This window comes from Perca fluviatilis, chromosome 7 (genome assembly GCF_010015445.1).
Source record: "Perca fluviatilis chromosome 7, GENO_Pfluv_1.0, whole genome shotgun sequence".
Taxonomy (NCBI): domain Eukaryota; kingdom Metazoa; phylum Chordata; class Actinopteri; order Perciformes; family Percidae; genus Perca; species Perca fluviatilis.
The window spans coordinates 27,860,887-27,886,307 of record NC_053118.1 but is presented as its reverse complement, the minus strand read 5'-3'; the positions used below and the strand labels follow the sequence as shown (position 1 = coordinate 27,886,307).

Genomic DNA, 25,421 nt, shown 5'->3' with positions numbered 1-25,421 from the left:
TTCGCTTTCTTTCTGACAGATGACAAGATTGATACCGCTCTCGTGTGTTTGTATGGTAAATATGTTGGAGCCAAGTTAGCAACTAGCTTTAGCTTAATGACCGTAAAGACCTGTTAATTAATCTGTACTTTTCTTAAAACAAAAATTCTAAGTTAGTCCCCAATTTACCAACAATAAATGGACTAACTTCACCTGATATTTTTACTAAAAGATTCAAGCTCTGAGACTTAGGGGAGACTTAGAAAGAATAGAAAGAATACTTTTTTCATCTTGAGTTTTAAAATACATCGTGAGCTGGTGCATGTGGAAACCAACGCTGACTCAGGTCTTAGAAGGAGAGAAGAGAAAGAGTGTCAGGAGGAGTCTGCAGACAGGGTGGAGGGTCGTCTCTCGGACGGCGTAGACATAGCATCATGCCACACAGAGGCCTCCTTGTCTATAAACACAACCTGTTACAACTCACTCAAGAGCATACCATGCAGGGAATGCTGAAAGGATTAGCGCGTAGCCACTTGAGATAATGTGCAAAATGGGACGCGATGTGGTGAAGAGAGGCAACAAAGAGTCAAGGACGAGACGGCATCACAACGCTGACTCAGTCGACCATTACCCTCTAAGAAGATTAGAGAAAACCTCAGTCACAGCTTGTTCTGTATGACTTAACATTTACTGCTTTATTTTTCTAATTTAATGTTATATCAAATAAATACTTCATTGAATAGTGCATGATAAAAGAATGTTAAAGTGTCATTTATGCAGAAAATTGTGTTTTGGCAATATGTGCTATATGGTTCACTGAAATTTCACCCAAAAACACAACAAAGAAAGTACCATCACACATTATTTCATTCTTTGTGTTTATTTGCTGTGTACATCATACACAATCCTCTTTGGAATAAAAACTAAATCTCTCCTATATATCAAATAAAAAAAGAAATTCAGAATTTAATGGAGCCACTTTGTAAACATGCAACCAAATGTTGTTTTTTTACAGGGAGTTATAAAACCAAAAAAAGTCCAGGTTGAAGGGTTTTTTAGGAGCCATGCTTATAATACATACAGAAAATTAAACATGTCAAAGCTGCAACTAATTGTGTTAATTTATCACATGTACAAATATATTGTGCCCTTTGGTTCAATAATTCTCAGCCCAGAACGCCTGTCAGTCTAACCTCTGCATACCTCGGCACACCCCCAGTTCATATTTCAGTGGAATCCTACAGGCCAAGCAATGGATTGACCTTTCATGGAGATAAAGTGAGAATCACTGAAGGATGGATGAAGTGAGGTAGGATCTCTGGTTATCAGAGAAAGGAGGGCGGCTTCAGCCTCCACTGCTTGTTTTGATGGGAAACGGGCTGACTGAGCCAGCTGGGAAGGTTGAACGTCCGTAAACTGCCAGATGGTGAAAGTGACATCCTAAAACATTTCGCAGTAAAGGTTTGACAACTTGAGCTCCTTTACTTTTGGAGGTGAATAGATTATTTTTTTATGAAATTGTCTTCATTTTTTTAAACTTCTTTTGTGAGATTTAAATTCTCATTGTGCTTATATTTGCTTGACAGGAATCTTTCCCTCTTGCTCATCGTGCTACCATATAGCTTACACAGCTGTGAGCACTGAACATGCATGAAGGATTTGCTGTGGTAATCAATGAGTGTGTCGCAAGTGATTATTGGACAGTGTTTATACTGTGTGAAAGTCATCTTTAGAATTTAGAAAATGAGATGAAAATGATGGAAATTACTGGCCATGCATGGCTCTTTGTCTACCATAATGCGGGTGGTCCTTTGAATCCAGCTCAGTGTTTAACGTTATATGAGATGAATCTCTGTAAAGAGTCAACGCTATATGTCTATCTTTCATTTCCTCTCTCTCTGTGCAGTTCAGTGCATTAACAACCCCACAGGGGTGCCTCGCATGTTTGTTCCAACGCCTGCGTTTAAGGAGTAAAAAAAAAAAAAAAGCAACACACAAACTAAACTGGGACAGATCCGAATGAGGTACTCATGGTTCACTTCACACTCACACAGTTTAGAAAAAACATAGCTTAGTGGTTTTCCATTTTAATTTAGTCATTACAGGAGAGTGTTGGTGTCAAGGACACTAAACTGTGTCCACTGCGTCATGACAAACATACACATATGTGCCTTGTGAGGGGTCACAGGGGCTGATTTCAGATCAGTTCAGTCAATATCTGAAAAGAAGCTACAAATGGAGAGGACAGCAACGTCCACTCCACACACAGCCACACACATACACACAGATACCGAAACATTTTGCTCGGAGAAATAGTTCCATTCATCAGTAAGGTCTGTCTATACCCACACAATACGTCCTTGAGATCCATAAATATAATATATCAATTTGACCAGAGATAACTAGTAGCAGTTAAAGAAACAGTCTCTTTGGAGTCAGGGAGACCTAGGGACTAAAGGTAATCATGTGCCATGGAGTGCTAACCCTACGTGCAGACATTTGCGTCTGAAACAAAAGTCAACTGTCAGTGACATTCATTTGAAATTGAAATTGAAATCAAATTTTTCTATCTGCTTTGACTTGCATTGCTGCTTGCATCTCAAAAGGAGAAACAAGTCCTATTTTTTCCTTCTATGATGCATTGCGTCAATGCTGCTAGCTAATCACACTGGCACACATACAACATACTGAATGTTGTTTTTGAGATTCAAGTGAAATTCATTCATGATTCAATGCTTTGATTTTTGGTTTGTAGTGCATCTCAACGCCAAAGGGTAAAGGTCTGCAGAACCATATATTCCACCAGGTGATTTCACTGAATAGTTACTTCTCTCTGTGTAAGGATGTACGCATCAGGAAAGAAACCAGGGAACCCTTGTCACCTTAGAAAGAACACCTCAGACACTTAGCACTCCACAGCGCATGGTTCCTCGTCCCTATATTAAACAGTAGACTCTTTGGGTCCCTCTCGAGCAGCGTTCTTACACCCGTAAAGCCACTTGATGACACGAGCGTTCCTCTCAATGATTGACACACCATTGGGAAGCTGCTCAGCCAGCTCCTCCTGAAACAGCCCGTCTCCCGAGTGCTGGGAGAACTCGCTGGGCTCTGAGCCACCGCAGCCATCCCCTGAGCCGCCGCAGCCGTCCCCACCTACACTGCGGAGGGCCAATGAGAGTGTGTCTATGGAGCTGGCACCAGAGAGGAAATTATCTCGACCCAGACGCTCTATCATGTCCACATCCAGCCCGCAGAAGTCAAAGAAATGCTCCTGCTCTGATAACGCTGAGCAGCGCAGACGCAGGTCTGACTTTGAGCGCCGCAACTCCCCAAAATGCCTTCTGGGTACTGGTGGGGGTGACGCACGCTTCCATGGGTCATTCTCATCATCATGGTTATTTGAGTGGTTGCCATTGGTAGTACCATCACTAGTACCATTTGTAAATCCATTCTTAGTCTGTTCAAGCACACAGCTAAAGCCAGGGCTGGGGATAGACCCTGGGCTGCGTTCTTGGTCAGTTTTACTGGACCTCCTGCTCCCTGGTCCTCCGTCCGTAGTGTCTTTGTCATTGGTCCAAGACATGCGGGAGTCTCCATCCCGTGATGGCGCTTTCTCTTCACCGATCACCATCTTCTGAATTCTGCCTTCACCTCCGCTACTCTTCTCCCTCATGGAGCCCTGGAAAAGGCGGCGGACAAAACTGTAGCCCTTCACCTCCGTGTTATCGTTCTCTCCCGCTGCCGCGCTGCTGGGGCTCTTGCACTCTTTCTTCTGCCTATAAATGACGAGGGAGTCCGGCCTCAGCATGCGTTTGCCTGTGCTCCTTCTGAGTACAGGGGCACTGTGTGGTGCTACCAAGGCGTTGATGCCAGGAGTCCTGGGGTTTGGAAGCAGGACATTTTTCATATTGCTCCTGTTATGCGCCTCAACGTCAACAGAAGTCCGTCTGTTCTCCTTCTTGGAGTCATCGTTTTCATTCTCATCTCTTGAGGTGAAGGAGCCAGAGAGTGTAGAGAAGGGGGTGTTGGATGAATAGCGTGGGGAAAGTTGAGGCGTCAGGCTACCGGGGATGGATATAGCTCGCCGGGGCTGCGGTGGTGGGGTAGCACAGGGCACCAGCACAGGTTCCTGTTTGGTGTTGATCACCTGCTGACTCTTAACATATTTGGCTTTGTCCGCCTCAAGCCTCTCCACAGCGCTGATTGAGCGGCCGTGGCCTCCACCATCTATCTGCCTGCGCAGGTAGTCTGGACCCTTGTTGAGGAGCCTCAGAGGAGAGGGGGATCCAGCTGGCGTTAGGGGCTTCATATTGATTCACTGAGCTGGGAGAGACATCAAAACTGCAGCCCCCTTAATGACTGACAGCTTCTGGTGTCGCCCAGAAAGCAGTTGTTCGCCTTGTGAAAATTTCAAACCTAGTTTGTGTTTGTAAAAGTTTCTAAGTGTAGAAAACAGTGACAGCTCTACTTCCTGATCTTCCTTGAGGGGTAATAGATAGGTAGCAATTCAGGAGACCACAGAGTCCAAGTTTGTTGTAATGTTTTCTATAGATAGCTTACAGTCTCTTTGTTGGGCAATGTTAGAGCCCAGACAAATTGATATCTCTATCCAGTATTTACACAGGCATTTGGATAGGCAGGCAGGGCACAGGGAAGACTATTTTTTTGTCAGCCAGAAGCACTCCCAAAAGAGACGCTCCCTGCCCACACCGCAGCAGAAATAGCAGGCAGGGGTGCACTTTGAAAGGGTTACTTTTTCCTCCCACACGTTTTCTTCTCTTTTTCTTTCTCCCAACAACACCCTTCACTGTTGATCTTTTCAGTGACGGCTGCCTTGAGAAATGAGATATAATGGCCTCAAATATTTGTTTTGTGCAGTCTGTCTGAGAGACGCCAGGGTCAAGACTTTTATTGTTTGGCGCCCGTCGTGGTTGAGGTGACCTGAGGGTGGCCGGCACCGAGGCACTTGGTTCGTTGATGGACAGATGGGGCAGATGAAGATCTCGTCCTTGTCCTCACCTCACCTGCGTGGACTCCTGGGAGACACAGAGAGAGAAGGAGTGGGTTTAGTTGGAAGTATTATTCTCCAGGGCAATCAACAGAGACCAGATGGCAGGAAGGACGGTGGTCCCTAAAGCTCAGCTCAGATTGTGCTTATTTAAAGCTGGAGGGAGTTAGGCAGCAATGCAGAGCTGACATATGTACACATTTAATGACCCTCTACCTTACATATTAAATACAGTAAGCATACTACTTTTAGATAATGAGTAAACAGGTAAGGGTTACTTTAACATGTTGCAGCTGAACCAGTAACATTTTAGAAACAAACCACTCTGTCACTGTATGTGGTACGGGCAATTTCATAAATGTGAACACAGATATCACATATAAAAATTAACAAGCACATTCAGGTAATGTTTCTTATGCATGCATTTCTTTTTCTTTTTTTCACTGATTTGTGTCTGTCATTTTTATTGTTTTATTTTTTGTATTGTCCTGACAGTATTGCTGCATCAAGTGTTGGATGAAAGATAAATGGATGGAACAATGTCTGTTGTCCAGGCGCATGATGAGGTGTCTGCCTCCAGATGTTTTCTGCACAGGAAGTTGTACTGAATTATCAATTTTTTCCCCTGAAGAGTTGTTCCGGGTTTGCTTTAATTAGCAGCAAATACAACATCCTGTATAACTTATCGTTGAGAGAAAGGCTGGGTGATTTTTTTTGTTTTAAAAGGACAGCATTTAAAAAAAAAAATCTGTGTTGCATATTCAACTTCTTCTTTTTCTATAATGTAGCACTGCCACAAGCAAATTCTTCTGTCTGTCATAGCCATTGCATTGACATACCAGGACAAGTAACTCAAGGGGTGGAAATATGGAGAGAAAAAAAAAAAATTTACAGATCAGTTTAGATGACCGCTTTAAAGTTTTAAAGTGCTGCGTAAGTAAACCAATACACTTCAAAAATAACGACTCTTTCATAACCACGGTAAAACAGCTTCTTCATCAAATTAACAAGCCACTAAAAAAGTTACATGACACCTTAAACCAAATATAAGGCATGACTCCGTGCAATGGGCTGCCACATTTTGTATTTATGATGTGTTCTGCGAAGAGAGACGTTTCATATCTTTTAAAGTCTTGATGCTATAAGAGGATTTGGGAGGGGGGAGGAGGCTGCACGTGTCTATAATGGGATAGGCTCTACCCAAGGAGTATTTATAGCATGAAAACAACCCAGGACAGTTATCATGTATCTATGCATGTGTGCATGTATGTGCATGTGGTCATGGGTATATTTGTCTGCTCTAGTTCTGCACCTGAGCTTTTAAGTGTGTGTGTGTGTGTGTGTGTGTGTGTGTGTGTGTGTGTGTGTGTGTGTGTGTGTGTGTGTGTGTGTGTGTGTGTGTGTGTGTGTGTGTGTGTGTGTGTGTGTGTGTGTGTGTGTGTGTGTGTGTGTGTGTGTGTGTGTGTGTGTGTGTGTGTGTGTGTGTGTGTGTGTGTGTGTGTGTGGGGTGGGTGTGTGTGTTGTGTGTGTGTGTGTGTGTGTGTGTGTGTGTGTGTTGTGGGGGTGTGTGTGTGTGTGTGTGTGTGTGTGTGTGTGTGTGTGTGTGTGTGTGTGTGTGTGTGTGTGTGTGTGTGTGTGTGTGTGTGTGTGTGTGTGTGTGTGTGTGTGTGTGTGTGTGTGTGTGTGTCAGCACAAGGCAATAAAAGGGTTCCCTGTAAATGAAAGAGGGCCATATGCATAGCCTTTCTCTTATTCTGCACCTTTTTCATGTGCCCAAAAAAAAGTAAGGAGTTTGCCACGTGCAAACTGTGAAGACAAAGAACACGTCTTTGAAACTTAAAGCTGTTATAAATACCCTGAGGCACAAGTGGAGCCTGTTTTTCATTCACATCCCTTCAAAATGAATTAAGAGTCCATCTGGAGAGATAAATGCTCCATGTGCTGTGCTGGACAACAGGAAGGTATTGTGCTTATTGTTCCCTCAGGTCTGCCTCAAGTGTTATCAAATGCTTTTAACTTTTTCATCCAGCTTACATTTATAAAGTATTTCTGATTTGTAAGATAGTAAAATAATTAGTGTGACAGAATGACATGCAACAAAGGTCATGAGCTACATTCAAACCCACAACATGACTGAATGCACTTTAGCCCAGGGAACCTAAAGTAAATAAGCAACACGAAATAATAAAAGCTGTTGTTCTCTCAAAGGAAAACAAATCATTTAGCTGCAAAAAAGAAATATTAATTTCCAAACAAAACAATACAAAAAAAATTCCACTGGGTTTAGTTTGACTTTGAGTATTGCCCTTAAGTCTACTCTTACTAAATACTAAACTACTATTGACACATTAGAAGGTGACATTTCACATTCACGTAACTCTACCTGGTTCAGTCTGCACACCCCTCACAGAGAAGCTTGAGCCTGCTAAATGTCAGGTCACCATAAATTCACAAAGGAAGGGGGGCAACTAGTTGTTTTTTTCCAGATGTCGGGCTGTCAGAGCTCAGGAAAGTCAGCCATTGTTTAAGTAGAGTTCCGGGAAAATGTCTCGCAACAGGTGTGAAAGGGAAAGAAAGGGCATGAAACAAGAAAAAAATGGGTAGAAAATGAGGAGGTAGTGGGACTAGAGGTTAAAGTGTGTGACTGGGGTTTGGGTATTTATTAGATACCTTTCTTCTGGAACAATCTGTTCCCCATCTGTGTTCAAAATGGAAAAGGTGCAGGCTATGGCTATTGAAGCATTAAAGGGGATTATCACCACAGGAGCCTAAACAAAGTCATTAATCCTGTTGGCTTTCTATTGAGGGGGATGGGTTTAAAGTATTCAAAATTATATGATGAATACATGGGCAATAACTATGGATACAGCCACTGGAAATCCTTACTGACCCAACAGTCATAACCTTGAAATCCACAACAATATGGGCAATATTTGTCCTACTTCTAATGTATTTATTTGGTTCTAATCTTAATAGTGTGCACATTCATTGAATCTGACATTACAATTTTTAAGGAAACCAGCCTTTTCAGAGGTTATCTCTTGCTCCAAGTGCTGTCTCGGGCATCATATGACTAAATCTGAGTCACAATGCTAACTGACGCTTTTTGGGACACAATGTCTTGATGAGAAATGGTGCTAAATTCTGTATAGACCATGACTGATATAAGTGTTTTCTTCTAAACATTAATTAATAAAACAGAGGAAGTTGGAACATCAGGGAGAATAAATGTGCATAATGAAAAGGTTATGTTTGACAACACACAAACACACACACACACACACACACACACACACACACACACACACACACACACACAACACACACAGACACATTTGCTGGAGAACAATAGCCACCATTAGCTCAATTGACCATAATGAGCCAGATTAGTACCCAGCACCTTCTCCTGTGATCTCAAGGTTTGTGAAAAGCGTGTGATGGCTGTAGAATATTTATCGTCTCTCACTGTAGGTTGTCATTAACCTCTACACCCTTCCCTTCTTTCTCATCTCTACAGTGAACAACCCCCCACCTTCTCCTTCCTAATGCTACCTAACTGTGTGTCCTTCATTCCCCTGCACTCTCCTGCCTTCGTTCCCACTCTTCGTCTCCTACGCCACAGGGCTTCCTTACCCTCTCATTTTCCTCCCCACTCTATCACTCTCTTCCTGTATACACCCTGTGTCTCTCCTGCTCTGTGTGCTCTCTGTGTCTGAGTGTAATTTTCAAAAGCTTTTGCCAAACAAGATGTCTAATGTATGAGAATTGATTTAGTTATTTTACATTTTTATAAGGAACAGTGGTTCCCAAGGGGTTGCAAGAGGGGTCAACAATATTATTATAAATTAATTTTCTTTTTGCTGCTTATTTCTTGAGTAATACTGGAGTGCTACCTCTTATGAACTATTCAAATGAAACAATCTGAGAAGAGAAATCCCATTTTGGTTAAACTGATCCCAGTTCAGAGACTTAAGCAACCCATGACAAGAGGTCAGGAGTAGGCATTGCTCACCTATAAAGGGTCATAAACCAAAATGTTTAGGAACACAAAAGTGATCTGAGTACAAAGTAAACATACACGTGCAACAGCTAGAAAGAGAAGTTCACCTGATACTTTCTCGCCTCTTTCTGCGTGAAGTGGCAAGCTTGTCCAAGTATCGGTCTCAGAAAGTTACATAAAATGTCAGCTGCAGAGCCCCCCAATTCTGAAGTTGGAAAGCTATAGGGGCGAAGGTTTCAGACAATGTACGATTTTGGTCCATTTACTAAACTAAATATGTATTACATATGCTCTATTTGAGCCTTATTATAGGAAGTGTTCAAGGTCAGTCTCTGGCTATTGTACATAACTCTTAATGGATGTACAACATGACCAACTGTCTGTCTGCCCTGTATCTTCCTTTCTTGCCTCCCCCGCGTCCTCCCTGTGAAGCGGATGGCCCGGCCTGCAGAGGAGGCTTAGCCAGGCGCCCCCATGCAGCTAAAGAGGAACCAGATGTTTTGTGTCATGCTACGTAAAGATGCTCAGACAGCCCTGACAGAGACCTGTCATGGGAAGGGGCTGTGTACTTCAATTTTCCTTTTAATCAACAGCATTGTTTGTGCTACTTGCATTTGACCCTTGAGCACACAAAGCAGGTCAGTTTTAGTTTTCGATTGTACTGTCACATTGCCTACACATATTTGACAGTGAAAAAGTGCGGTTCTGCTTACTTTTCTGATGTGAAAGTGGTGCCCCAGAAAGAAGCTAAACACCAAAGATTCCAGGAAGTGTTTGTTTGCCCCACGAGAGCACACAGAAGAATAACTTCATCTGGGCTCGCTGGGCGAAGAAAAACCAGCTGGCCCCAGATCAGAAGATTAGAGGAAGTTAAAGGAAGTGAATTATGTATTCAGTGAGGTAAACACAACACAAGAGGTTAATACATTCACAAGGACCACCTTTGAAGCTTTTGGGAATGAATTCAGCACGCTTACCTGTCAAATTAATCTTTGGGCAGATGAGAGGCATCTGCTGCCGACAAGGAACCAACTGGCCACCTTTAATGTCTTTCCTCTCTTTATCTGTCCTCTTGCAAATCCCACTTTCTTTATACTAACATCTGGCACCACTCTTAAGGATGACACAGACTAATGATCATCACTAATTGTCTGAAATGTCTGAATGTTCAAATGTTAACCAAAGCTCTTTATATATCATGACAAAGCATCTGTGCACATTGATTCTCAACAGTGTGAGTATAAAGCTCCTGCATGGCCACTAATGAGCCACAATTCAGGAGTTTGTCGGGTACGGTTGTCAACCATCACTACAGACCCAGACCTCAAGAAGTCTGTAATGGGGCAGGACAAAGAAAAGGAGGTGTCTTCTTCAATTATCCAAATGGCGAGACATTTCTTTGCATTATTAATGGACCACAACAATGGTCCTCCTCCAGGTCTACAGATAGGTCTTGACCTGGTTGCTTTGCCTCATTAGTCAGGGAGGGAAAGGGACAAATAACAACATGGGGACAGTAAAATGTAAAAGATGGAGCCACAGGACACATATCGTCCCTTCAAAGACAAAGCCTGGCCAGTTGTAAATCTTATCACCATTGTTAAGCCTTGAGCACCATTAGCCGCTTGATCTACGTTGAGAGGCTAGGGACTTGCTCCACAGTCACGTGGAGCAGCAGTAGGCCACCTGGGACGACTTAAGGGACCCCCGACCTGAATAGGCCTCCTCCCAAACCGTAAAATGGACAAGATGGGCTCTTAACTCACTGCTGCAGCTCTTTTGTCATTCAAAGCATCATTGCAGAGACAGATGAGCTCTGGAGCCACAAACCAAAGAAGCTAGGCCAGTGTAGACCTTGAGATAACCGTGATAAGATACATACCACTCAGCAACATGCTGGGTGTCTGTGTGGATGTTGTACTCACAATAACCAAAAACCTTTAAATGTAACAGGTAATAAGTAAACTACTCAAGTCAGGCCAATTGGCTAAGAGGGCTAATAATTAGCTAAAAACCTTTTTAGCCTAGCGGGTTAGAAAAATTAGCCTAAGTTAAAAACAAAAATACAAAAATTTTAAAGCACATTCTACTCACAACAATAAAAAAAAAAAAAAAAGCATTAGCTTGTTAGCCAACTGGTTTGTCAAATGGCTCATAATCAGCTAATAAGCTAATTTGTTTTTTAGCTGATTTGTTATTTGAGAGTTATTGAAAATAAGTTTAAAAAATCTTAAGCATCACATAAGAGTCTGGTAAACTTTGATGGACATTAGCCTATACACTACATTAGAGATCAATTAAAAAAAAAAAAATCCCATCTTAATTGAAAGTGAATATAATTGTTAGTTGTCTGTATTCCAATAATCTGATGTAATAATTACAACAATAAGATTTCAGTGACTGCTTTAACCTGTGACATGGTCAATTTATAACAGTCATTATACTGTAAGTCAGGTTTTTATCAGCACTGTAACACCCATGCAGGTCTAACAAAGATAACGTCTGCTGAGATATCACGTTCACATTTACTTTTGCACTTATCTTCCGACTGGGCAAGTTCCTTTTTCTTCTCAGTCCAGGAAGAGGGCTGATACTGTTGATAATTAAACAGCTCTGACCTATAAAGTTTTATGAGTCACTGTTTACTTTTTCAGCAACTGAAAAAGAACTGTGCTCAAGCTCTGCCTTCAGCTCAGTTTGACATAAGTGATACAAAAGTCTCTCAGATGATCTCTACACCACTGTGTCAGGAAACCGAATAAACCACACTGCAACACAGAGACACCTGAACCTGCGTCCCAGTCCAGGAATGTGAAGCCCGGGTGCGATCTCTCACTGTTGATGAGTGAACTATTGACGGGTGAATACATGCACTTAGGAGATGACGTATACCTGGATCCTCATGTAAGAACTGTACAGAAAATTTATTATTATTGAAACCAAACACCCAGAGAGACATTGCTGGGAGATAACTTGTATGACTGCACTCATCTGTGGACCATGGATCTATTAAACAATAAAAAACGTGTCCTAAAACATTTCATTTCATTTCAGCTCATTCAAACGTTTCTATAACTCAGGTGCACATATCACATGCACAATATTGTCTCTTCTGGATGAGCCTGCCTGACTACCCACACATATGAATGATGCAAGAATTAAGTTTTGATAGAGCTTACTCAACAGACAGAAAATTGTTTTGATAAGAATTGTTAAAGTAACTTTCTTTTATGTGCCAGAAGTTCACAGGTTTCTGACGTATGAATTGTTTTCTTTGTCCTCTTATGGTTACTGTTAGTCGGACAATTTAAGCAATTTGAAGACGTCAGCATGGGCTCAGTTCTTGCTGGTTTCTGATATTTTATAGACTAAACAGTTAATCAAGAAAATAATTATTGGATTAATCGTTGTAGCCCTACATGGCAGTTCAGTGTGGCTTTTGAAATTTTAGACCTGATGGTCCTCAACGATGGTGAACAATGGTCAGGACATTTTCTCCTTAGTTTCACAGCTGTTACTTTTTTTTTAATTGATGTATTTATATGCCTAAATAAAGCTACTAGGACAGAACTCCAATTTGATTGAGTGCTGCCGTAGTAGCTTTATTTATGATTATTCACTTTAAGGATCCAGCACCCAGCCGTCAAAGCGTATTAAGTATCCACGTGAGTTGAGCGCGTCCAGTCCTATTTTGTATTTATATGCCAAAATCATTTCTGAACCCATGCATATCACTTTATCTGTAGTTCCAACTGTGGCTACGGCAAAAACAAACTAGCGCTGTTCCTTGGGCTTCATAGAAGACAATACTAGTACAACAATTAGAGTTTTTCAGTTAAATCGATAAACTGACTGTTCAAAATCCTTGGTTGAGGGTAGCCAATGTGTGCAGTGTGTCATATGAATGTTTGTGTGGGAGAAGACAGTAATAAGAGAGAGTGTGTGCAGGAGAGAGCTAACTGTGTATACCAAGTGTCCAGATCTGGGCTACATCAAGTAGACGTCCCAGCTCTAAACAGCATTGTTTTGTAAATTATGACCACCGCCGCTGCTGCTCCCTCCACATGCCAGCCTGGCTTATGTGACCAGCAGTACAAACCCGATGACTTACTGTGTGTGTGCAGCACAGCCCTGGACTGGGAATGCACTTTGCAACTCAGGGTAACACAGATCTCCCCTAAAAAAGCCTGTCCTGAGGCTGTTTATACAGCACAGTGCATATGCAGTGATCTAGGCACATCTCTCAACCTCCCAGAGTCTTAAATTATGAAGGCCTGTTCCCACACTGTGAACACTCATTAAGCTCTCAGCTGGTGAGAATGCTCTGAAAGACAGCACTGTCTGGCCAGCTGCCAGATGTTTTATTTCACCAAGTCGGCACATTTTTTACTCTGCTAAGCATATGTCTGCTTCAGCAAAGTGATAAAAGACGCTTCAATGGATAGTAGCTGTTAGACTTACAAAGAGCAAGTAAAATGTCAAAACATGGTTAGTGGTGGTAAATCAAACACCTGTTTACCTGCAGACCTTATTTGTGCTGAGTGAAACCTCCTAAAAACCATAGCAATAAAACGCCACACTACTGTGATGGATAAAAGAAGCACATATACATAGAGAGGGTGGAAACCCACTATGTCTATTTTTAACATTTAGAATGATGAATGAGACGAATTTGGGTGATGCTCATTACTTGGAAAGCAGAACTCAATACAGAACTCCCAGAGTGACTCAAAAGAAAGAAAATTTGTGTAACCTCTGTGTAACCCCTCCCTTTTTTTCCCCACACAGACACACCAGGTTGCCAAAAGGACATTCACACAACATTTGCAGAATTATTTCGAACACATGTTGCTGATGTTAGCAGTAAGATGTTAACACCGACTTGTGAGGATTTGTGACAGGGCAGTTTGGGGTGGGTTAGAGCTTAAAGATGCTCCAGCTGTGCTGTGTCCCCAAATACTGGGTCATCTGTGACTGTAGTGTCAACCCCCCCCCCACTGTGTAACTACACACTCTAAATGTGCCAGCATTGATTTTCTATCTGCAGAGCTCAACACTGTTAAACAAGGTTCATTTAGTACAACTCCTGATGAAATAAAATGCTTCACTAACCCATTTTATAATGCCGTCTTTTTCATATTGAATAAGGAAACGATCATCCAGTCCTGTTTTTTTGCTGGCTGGCATTAAAGTAAAGCAGACATGGCCTCAAAACTTTTGCATTTCTCTATGACAATAAATAGGAATGACTAATGAACTACAATCAAAGTTTAAGCTTGGAAAAAAAACACATTTAGTTAATATTTATAAAGAGTCAAAAACTCTAGCTAATCTGCTTCATCAGTAATAGGGGAGGTTTGATTCAATTTGATTGGCCGTGCTGAAATCAATACCACAGCTGTCATCATACTTTGATTTAACTGTTGCTGAATCCTGATTGGTGCTGGAATAGAAATATATGACCTATTTTTTCCAAGTGAGTCCTATCCTCTTCATACCAGAGAGAAAAGCAAGGACAAAAACAGAAATACAAAATTGTCTCGTGTAAAATAACCAAAACATTTGCTACGATATTTTATTTTCCTACCCCATCCGTCATAGTGAAAAGCTGATTCCCAACGTGCTTTTTTTAAGGGCCTTAAATCCAACACTAATCTCTTGCAACAAAAACTTTCCAACTACAAGAAAAGAATTCCCAAAAATCTCTTACACAAAGACCCTCGACTGAGCTCTTCTGTTTATCCTCGCTGCCATCTACGCTTAGCTGTTAACCTCCGCTGAACCTGCCAGCTGTCCTCTCTCATTACCGACCGACCGACCGACCTGCTTCTCGGCAAACAGACCCCCGAGTGCCACAGAGAGAGACCGCGCCGTTCGTCCCCCTTCTCCTCATACTTTTCTCCCCTCCCTCGCCTCCTGTCAGAATCAGAAAACATCTGGAGTAGCCGGAAGAGTTTGAGTGGAGCTGCGTCGATTGACCCCCTCCTGTGTCCAGGCCTGTGTCATCTTCATCACGGTTGAGCGGACACAGCGCTGCAATGGTTGAGTGTGATGGGATGTGGCAGAGCTACAGAGGCGCCCGGTCGGACTGTGAACAATTACGGGGATGTGAGAGCAACGGAGAGAAGGGCTGCTCTCACAGCTGTCACCCACACACAGGGGACTGTCAGGAGATGGAGATGTGTCAGATCATGTTTCATGATTTCATTGCCCACAATAAATTATGAATTGAGTTATGAGCCCATAGAGATGGGAGTGACGTAAGAGCAGACTTCAGGCCTCAAAGAATGACAAAGCTGATTATGATAATGATCATATCAGTTCCAAAGTTATATACAAACATTTGGTGCAAATTTTCATTTCTGCTCACAAGCTAAAATATATTCAAAGGCATTTCTCGAGGGTGCGGCATCATAAATCTTTAAAAGGATCAGCCAACAAGTAAGGGTTTCACTCAGCTATATCCATTTTGAAAAAAATGTCTTTGCTCATCAAATTATCACTTCAATGAATATGAATCTGCATTCAGTGTTAACAAAACAGAAGAAATACTAGCTTGGTACATACAGTAGATGGTAGGTTATACTTCTCGTTTCAGCCAGCAATACTTTGTAATAGTGGGTATTACTTTATCATAGGGTGCCTGCCAGAATATGTTGTTCTTCTGCTGGATGTAACTGAGAAGCTGTGACTTTTTTTCCTTTTTTCTTTCAAACAGTTCTTCCTGAAAATGTCAGCGAGGAAGTTCCCAGAGACAGTCTCTACAATGGCCCAAACAAGGTGACAAGGAGCAATAAAGCTAAATTATAAGCCCCACGGTTTGTGTGTTAGTGTTTGAAGTCTCACACTGTTGTGAACCTCAAATGTCTAAAACCAGCTGCTGTTCAGCAACACATGCACAAACACAGTGCCAGGGGGCAAGATGATGCAGGGTACATTTTCTTCTCTAATTAGAAACTCCAGCTTCTGCCATAACTTGGGGGTCTCTACATGTAACCATGCAACAAAACGGGGATTAAACAGAACAAATGTTTGACATCCCTCTTATTAAATGCAATGTTTTCAAGACTGAGCTCCGCAGAAAAGCAGAACCATGCTTTGAATGTGACTGTGGTACAGTGGAACTTTGAGTGATAAGAAACACATGAGTGGCCCATTGTGAACTAAAACCGCAAAATATCTCGCGGCTTCCGCTTGTCCTCCGCAGTCAGCATGGATGTGGCTCAAACCGATCAGATTATACACTTGTAGAGCCTCAAAAAACAGTGTCAAGTAAAAACATTTTTGTTTTTCGGGGGTGAAAATTGGAAAAGAAAAGAGAAATCCTGGTATGCCTCTTCATCCCATAAAATAATCCTGTCTTTAACCTGTGCTAGGTCATGAACAGGTCAGTGATATGGTGGCGGCTACAGTGTGGTGAGTGCATAAAGTTTAGTGTCTCAGAAGTCATAAAGTCAACTTGATTCTCCAGGCTTTCTAAAGTGTTGTACCACCAAGACCATCATCATCATCATCAATATCACCGCTGGTGCTATGAGCTAAGCGGGAAGGCAAAGACCTAAATTACGTTTCATTTAGTCATGTTAATGATGTCAGGCCTCCTGTCAGCACCCCAGACGGAGAATGCAGCGAGCAGCTCTGTGCTTTGGTGCCCCTGGGCTCTCTGCTCTGTAACGGGAGGAAGTATTCTCATCTGTTCCGCTGGGATCAGCATCAAACACAGATGCAGCCAAATTACAGCTGGAAAATTAGCAAACTGCCACATGAATCCGGGGAGAAATAAGGGGGTTGGAACTGTTTACGACCGCTCCACGCAATCATTTTGCAGGTAGGAATTCAATCGGAGAGATGTTTGTATGCTGTGTTCAAACATGCGCAACGTGAAGGATTGATGTCGGCTGTAGGTGTTTATGATCCGTGACTCATCATAGCTTTCAGGCAGGGATGCAAACTTGGATAGATTTGTGGGCTTAAACTTTCAAGAAAAACAAAAGTTGAATCATGGAAAGATATGGAGATGATGGGCCGGAATCTACCTTCTTGTAATTTATTTTACGTCATGCTCAAGTGCCTTGAAGGTGATCACACCTAAAACTATAAGTAAAGCAATCTTATATACGTTTATCTTTTCAGCCAACATGGACTCCTTATGGGAATAATGGGAATTTGAGCCACTTAATGTTGATCAGTTAATTTCTTTTAACCACCGTATTCTCTCATGGGGAGGACTGCAAGATCCCCTCCATGCTCACCTATGAATCTCAGGGTGAACGTGTTTACAGGACATGTGTGGTCTGTTTAGTCTGGCTCCGAATAGTTGTTTATGCTCCTGACCCCACACTGATCATACCAACCCAGGATGCATGAAACCTATCAGTAGAGAGTTAGGGGGGGAGGGTGTGGGTGGGGGGAAGAGGTGGGTCAAGGTGGAGTTGACCCCGAGGGCACGTGATTGTCTCTTTGGAGCAGACAGCCTCTACAGTCTTTTCAGTTTTAGAGTGGGTGGGTTGCATAATGACCCCTCAGGTCCCCAACTTAATTTTGTTCCTTTGTAAGTTCTCAGGTAACACTGTCTTAGACAGATAGATAGATAGATAGATAGATAGATAGATAGATAGATAGATAGATAGATAGATAGATAGATAGATAGATAGATAGATAGATAGATAGATTTGTATTGATCCCAAAAATGGGAAATTACAGTGTAAGTGTTAGTGTCTTAGGCTTGATAATGTTTTTATTAGTGTTATAACTGACTACAAAACGATGTATTTGTCATAAATGAACTGATTGGTAGGAAAATGCCTAATTTAATTCAACATTACAGAACTTTTCTTCCCTGATTAGATGCCTGGAAGCCAGAGTCTAATTTGTGCCGTTCCCCTGATTTCATCCAGATGTAAATATTTAGAGCACAGTTAAGATGGGATAAACCTGCTGCCCCAAGTTAACGGTACCCACTTTAATCAGAGCACAGTGGTCAGTCATTTCTCCAATCCATGCAGCTATTATTGACTGGACTTCAAGGCTGGACTTAGATCCACATATAGCTAGGTTTACATGGCAGATGATGAATTGCTGCACTTGTCAACTTCTCAGAAAAAAAAAAAAACCTCGATCCATAAACCTGGTGTGTTGTTTATGGATAAGCTACAAGAAGTCTGACATCCATCACATCACACACACTGCCACGGAGCATTTAAGGCATTGGTCATAAACACACCATAAAGATCTCAGGCATGACTCTTAAGAAGACAAACTAAAGTCATCCTGTGGTCAATTTTCAAAGGGCAGACACGCGTAGCCTATTATTTCTTGGGGTAAAGATTTATCCAATTTTGTATTTAAGTCATATTTAATAATAGTAGCATAGTTATTTTATTTAAAAAAAGTGCCACAAACACACAGTAGCCTACCAGAGCATTATATGGTCATTTTTTGTTACCAGGCTGTTAATGCGCGACCAACCCATGCCAATCTTTCACTAATGTAAAGCTGTAAAATAGTGCTGCCACATCACGAGATCAGCCCGAAGGAAAAGTGGAAAATAATCACGCAAGATCACAGATCCGATGAATCAATTTATCCGCGAATCCACCCTGATCGGCCCCCGAAAAACTTCACAAATGAATCTCGACTCACACATCCATCCATCTACTTGCATTAAAAAAAGAAAGTCAGCTCCTCTCTCACCTTGTTCGCTTAGTTTATCCACTCTTGTTGTCTTTCAAATCCCGAAAAGGTGCGGAGATCCTCTCTGTGACAGACGGCGTGCTTCGGCGCGGCTCTGCGCTCTGCGCTCTGCGGGGACTGCTGGCACACTGACGGACCGCTGCATGGCAATGGCAGCAGCACGATAAAGAGGGAGTCCCTACAGCGGAGGGGGGTGGGCAGGTATGAGGCTGTGTAAACTGACTCCTGTGCTGCCTGTAGGGAGCTGAGCGGACGGGTACAGTAGGGGGCTGTGGATCAGAGGGGGGAGGGGGGGTCACTACAGTGTCAAATATAACATTGTAATAAGTCATTTGACTTTATAAACATTGTTATAGTAGAAGTAGAAGTTTAATCAAATCAAGTGATATCAGTGGCGGTTCTAAGTGTGTGTGTGTGGGGGGCAAGGGTGACCAGTGCTCACTGAATGAGTATTCTTGTGTTTATTGGTATATGTGTATCATTAGTCTTTTTGTAGACCCAAACCTATGGAGGGTTGGTGGTATGTAACACACGCTAAATATATTTGGTACCCCTAAAATCGCATGGTCCCTCCATTTCAAATGGTCTAGAACCTCCACTGAGTGGCCCATAGTAGCCTTTTTTTTTTAAATACGTATATCTTTCTAATAGAGCATACTAAGTCCCACCTAATGGCTCTATACATAGTTAATAAGTTATTCACAAGTTGTAGATCATATAGGCTATAAGCCATTAGTAAGGATAACTTTGGGGATTCCAGGTTGTGAACATATCTATGAATGCTATATCCTTTAATTCATCGGGAATACTTTTTTTTTTTACTTTGATGTTAGTAGGCTACTTGTGTTTAAAACTTGTGTTTGCACTCTTGTTGTACCTTGTTTATTCATGTACTGCTACTGTGACCCCTCCAATGCCACCACTTTGGAAAAAGCTGGAGAACACCTGAAGCAAAATCTGTTTATTCATTTATTATATTCTGTTTACTAAATGAATTAATTGCTCAGCTTACTGAGTAGTTTGAAAGTAGTTGAATCCATGCTGATTGGTTGTAGCCTACTTTCTAACTAATGTCAATCCGGCATTTGCTTGTTTGATTGATTGTGCTTTAATCAGTATTGTTCTCCTGTTGTTGATTCATGAATCTTAACAGTGCACTTCACACATTATCATAGCAGACTTTTAGCTTTAATAGCCTCACAATTAACACATATCACACATGATCTGAGCAGCTTTAGCCCCTTTGATGTTGTAACAGTCACATGTGTTGCAGTGAGATTAAATAACACCAGAAAAAGTTCCTTATGTAATAGAGCTGGAAAGCATTACATTCGTGACTAATTTAAATGTGCTGTTTTTTTATTTCTGGCCCTCTACTTATTGCTGCCTTTCTGAATGAAAAGTACTTGTTGATTAGGATTTGGCAATTATTGATTAAGTAGCAGCATGCTGTTTTACTCAATTCGTGACTGAAAGCACAGTTAAAAAGTGAATTTTTGCAGCTGTTTGTTGCTCGTTCCCAGCGATCATCCTCTCTCCTTCTGTGTTTTCTCTGCTCACCCTCCTCCATCCACCTCCCTTCGTCATAAAACACAGCTCAACACAACATGGCTCAGAGAGGTCGGGAGAGGGGAGGGAAGGGGGAGGGGGGGTTGAAAGAGAGATAAAGGAGTGATCCACGCATTTCACACACACCTGTTTTTCATTCTAAAGCTCATCACTCTCGACAGGGTAGACAGGCGAGTGAGGAAGTACAGCACACGCAGATCTACTGGAAGCATTTTACAGAGAATATAAACACGCTCCAAAACAGAGCCATCCTAAGGCTCACATGATCAGTGGTGGAAGAAGTATTCAGATCCTTTACTAAAGTAAAAGTACGGTAACACTTCACTTGAAGGTATCTATATCAGAGTGACATGACAGTGTCATGAACACATGACACTGTCATGACACAGTCATGACACATGAACCCTAACCCTAACTCTGACCCTAACCATAACTATAACTTGTCATGACGAAAACCGAATGACACTTACTAAAAGAAGCGTTATGTCATAAACATTTATGACTTGTTTATAATGTTTATGACACATTCATGACAGTGTCATGTCACTCTTATGTAGATACCTTCAAGTAAAGTGTAACCAAAAGTACTCATACCACACTGTCAAAATACTCTGTTACAAGTAAAATTCCTGCATTGAAAATGTTACTTAAGTGAATGCATGTTAGTATCCAGGAAAATGTATTTAAAGTAAAACTACTAAATGCAGAAAAGTCCTCACATTTAAAAAATTGGAAACAATCAAAACAGTTCTGTCAAGCATCGTATTTTATAAACAAGTGTTTTGCGTACACAAATCTTAATTTGTAAAGTAACCTATTAACGCTGTCAGATTAACGATGGAGTGGAGTAAAAAGTATAATATTTCCCTCGGAAATGTGGTGGAGTCGAAGTAGAAATTGCCATGAGAAGGAAAGACTCAAGTAAACTACAAGTACCTCAAATTTGTACTCAAGTACAGTACTTGAGTAAATGTACTTAGTTACATTCCACCACTGCACGTGACCCATACATATTTCATATATCACATGCACACTCCTGTCCTTATTCTGCTGTGGCACCCCTGCAAACATTTCACACTTAAAAGGGCTGAAACTGCTCCTGTCTGTAGCTCCCAGGAAAAGTCTTAAACTGGTGTTTCAAGTTAGGAAACATGAAGTTTAAAAATAGCAAGCACGCTCAGCAAAGCCTTGAAAGAATACAGGTCTTAAAAAAGAGATCAATACACTCCTGTATTATTTGAGGAATGGCATTTCTCAAAATAGAAGTTCCTGTTTCTGTAGTCACGCTACATTTGGGGCACCTCCAGACTGGAGCCATGGCTGCCCTCTGCCACATCTGGGTCACACAATCTGCTGATCCCGTTCCCTGACCTCTGCCCTCGCAGCCACGACTCAAGGAAGCCACACTTCCTGCTGAGCAATGTGTGCGAGGTGGCGAGCGACCTCAACCTTGTTTGACGCCTCTTTTTTTTTTTTTGCCCCCAGGAGGGCACTTCCCGTGTCGAGAGTTTTATCTCTGCGGTTGTGGACGGCCGATGTAGCAGGTGGCTAATTCCTAGCATGATTGCTGGTGCCAGTCAGCTGTTTAAGACCCTGTTAACTCGGGGGGCGATAATCCTGTTAAAGCTGTGAAAGATCACGTACTGAGAGGGCGAGGGGACAACCAGGGTCCAAAAGGATCTGTAATGTTTCAACTGTGAGGGATCGGACTGGCAGTAGTTGAGAGAACCCCCCTTCTCCTCGATATGTTAAAGTACACAACAATTTGTTCATCAATAATTGTTGTCTATTATCAGAGGTGGAAGAAGTACTCAGATCCTTTACTTAAAGGTGCTCTAAGAGATGTCACACGTTTTTTAGGCTACAACATTTTTTGTCACATACAGCAAATATCGCCTCACTATCCGCCAGCTGCCTGTCCCCTGCCTGAACACACTGTAAAAAAACAAAAACGGTCTCTGTAGGCAGCCCAGGCTCCACAAACGGCAACAAAAACGCACTGCGCCAACCTGCACCACGAAACATAACAAACAGTGTTCCAGCCAATAACCGACAAGAAGGATTTAGGGGTGGAGGTTGGGGGGTTAGTTACATTACATTACATGTCATTTAGCTGACGCTTTTATCCAAAGCAACTTACAATTAAGTGCTTTCAACTGTGAAGGTTCAAACTCGAGACAACAAGTAGTAAGTGCAAGTACATTAGCTTTAAATAAGCAAAGCTACAAAGAGACATATGAAAGTGCAGGTTCAAGAAATTGAATTTTTTTTTATTTATTTTTTTGTTTATCCAAGGTGTAGTCGGAAGAGATGTTTTTTTAGCCTTCGGCGGAAGATGTGTAGGCTTTCAGCCATCCTGATGTCGATGGGGAGCTCGTTCCACCATTTGGGAGCCAGGACAGTGAACAGTCTGGATTTCGTTGAGTGATTAGTTCTCCCTCACTGTGAGGGGGCAGCAAGCAGTTTGGCTGATGCAGAGCGAAGTGGGCGGGTTGGGGTATATGGTTTGACCATGTCCTGGATGTAAGCTGGGGCTGATCCGTTCGTGGCCCTGTATGTAAGTACTAGTGTCTTGAAGCGGATGCGGGCAGCAACTGGTAACCAGTGAAGAGAGCGGAGGAGCGGTGTGGTGTGAGAGAACTTGGGGAGGTTGAAGACAAGTCGAGTTGCTGCGTTCTGAATGAGCTGCAGGGGTCGGATGGCACATGCAGGCATGCCAATCAGGAGGGAGTTGCAGTAGTCTAGACGTGAGATGACTAGAGCCTGAACCAGAACCTGAGCCGCCTTCTGCGTTATAAGGGGACGTATATCCTTCTGTTATGCAGCATGTATCTACACGATCGGGTGGTTGCAGCAATGTTAGCAGTGAAGGAGAGTTGGTCGTCAAGTGTCACACCCAGGTTTCTAGCAGTCTGGGTGGGGACTACCACAGAGTTGTCAATTGTTATAGTCAGATCTTGGGTAGGAGAGCCTTTCCCTGGAAGGAAAAGGAGCTCAGTCTTATCAAGGTTGAGTTTCAGATGGTGTGCGGACATCCACGAGGAGATGTCAGTCAGACAGGCCGAGATACGTGCTGCTACTTGAGTTTCAGACTCAGGAAAGGAGAGAATTAGTCAGGTGTCATCCGCGTAGCTGTGATAAGAAAAGCGGAAGTGCGCGGAAGGGAGAGGGAGAGGAAGGGATGAGATGGCGGAGGAGGGAGGGGCGTGCTAGCCTTGTTTTGTTTGACAATACTTTGAACGTCAACAAGAAGTGACGTCATCCAACATCGCTTAGAGCACCTTTAAGTAAAAGTAGTAATACCACACTGTAAAAATACTATGTTAGAAGTAAAAGTCCTGCATTGATGGAAATGTTACTCAAGTAAAAGTATGTAAGTATCATCAGGAAAATGTACTTAAAGTATTAAAAGTAAAAGTACTCAATGCAGAAAAACCCTCACATTTTAGAAACTGGAAACGATCCAAACAGTTCTGTCAGTCAAATACGTGTTTAATCTGCTAATCGTTTTAGCTGTACTTGTAGGCCTGTATATTGTTGGGTACTTTAATTTATAATAAAACGTCGTATTTTATAAACTGCATGTGTTTTGTGTGCAAAAATCTTAATTTGTAAAGTAACTAGTAACTCAAGCTGTCAGATCAAGGTAGCGGACAATATTTCCCTCTGAAATGTAGTGGAGTAGAAGTAGAAAGTGGCATGAAAAGAAAATACTCAAGTAAATTACAAGTACTTCAAATTTGTACTTAAGTACAGTACTTGAGTAAATGTACTCAGTTACATTCCACCACTGTCTATTATTGAGCCTGATCTTCTTGATTTCTCAAAAACAGATTAGTATTTCAATCCGTTTCCATTACAAATCAGCCTTTTTTTCAAGAATATTCTAATTAGCTTTTGGTCAGAGACCTCAATGAATGCCTACATACATTTATATAACACATCAGATTTTTTCCCCCTATCATTATACATTGCATTTTAGCTAAAGCACCTCCAGCAAGTCTATATTTGGTAAGTAGTAAACTTTAATTATTTGACTTAAATAGTGTTTTTTTTGAAAATGTGGCAAAACAACTTTATTTGTTGAAATGATCTTACTGCACTGAGAGATTCATTTAAACCTGCTTTAAGAAAGCAACACGTCTAGGACTCAATAATGAAATGCAGTTTGCATCAACCTTTCTTAGGATAAGTCTTCCACAGTTTATATTTAAGGATCATGTTTGCCAAAATCTTAATATCTTGGTGACGTGACTCACAAAAACACATTATTACACATGGTATTAAGCAACAGAAGTTAACAACGCTCCTCATGTATCTACTCTGGTACATTTTAAGGGATTGATGGGCAGAGCTGTGCCCATTTTAAATACTTTTGTACATCCTCTTATTCAAATACCTCAGCATTTTTGCCATAAGCCTTCTTTGAACCAATTTCCTGAAGGACAGGGATGAAGGCCTCTCCATGTTGCTAATATAACATGCGTTATTTAACACAGGGAAACAGGATAACCACAAGAAATCTGGGAAAAATTTGTTTCTGTGTATTTCCATGATGCCTAAACGCTTTTTGAAAAAATGTACTTGGCCACAGTTACTGTATGTATGCTTCAATCTCTAGATAAATAATTTCTTATATGGGGATTAAATATTAATATTACCATTTAGGTTACAGGGTTGAACACACAAGCATATGCACATTTGCACTTGTATATTAGTAAGGACCTTCAGTCGGTACTGTATGTGTGAGTGCCTACGTACACTGTAACGCTGGTGCAAATATGCAGCGCACCAAATGTGTATTGATCCGCAGCTGAAGATAGTCCCAAAACAAGTAACTATTTACCCTAATTGATAGTGGCTGAGTGCCACAGGGTAGCAGAGTCAGAATGTATTTAAAGATAACTAAAGCATTGGTTTTGATTGTTTGACTAACAAACAGTTCTTGGGGAATATTGTGACCAGTTAAAATGTCCTCACTTTTAACATCTAAGACAAAAATAGAAGCACAATAGCGCACACACATGTACACACACACACACACACACACACAAACACAAGCTTGAGGATTAATGACACTTCAAAGGGAGGAAGCCCCACCGTGGCCAGCTTCCTGCCCCGGCCCATCTTGGACCATTTGCTGGCATCTCTGTCGCTGATGACGGCCTTGTG

The 25,421-nt window shown here is 41.8% G+C and overlaps 1 protein-coding gene across 1 annotated transcript; it reads right to left on the bottom strand.

Moving 5' to 3' along the window:
* Positions 1-843: 843 nt before the first annotated feature.
* Positions 844-18,864, bottom strand: fam110d (family with sequence similarity 110 member D). The gene is made up of 2 exons (XM_039807243.1): positions 18,681-18,864; positions 844-5,015 (listed from the first exon to the last, which is right to left on the bottom strand). The coding sequence occupies exon 2, from the start codon at positions 4,286-4,288 to the stop codon at positions 2,921-2,923; it is 1,368 nt and encodes a 455-aa protein (XP_039663177.1). The 5' UTR covers positions 4,289-5,015; positions 18,681-18,864; the 3' UTR covers positions 844-2,920.
* Positions 18,865-25,421: the final 6,557 nt, after the last annotated feature.

Coding starts and splice junctions, on each gene's coding strand:
- fam110d (XM_039807243.1), bottom strand. CDS start 4,288: ATGAAGCCCCTAACGCCAGCTGGATCCCCCTCTCCTCTGAGGCTCCTC.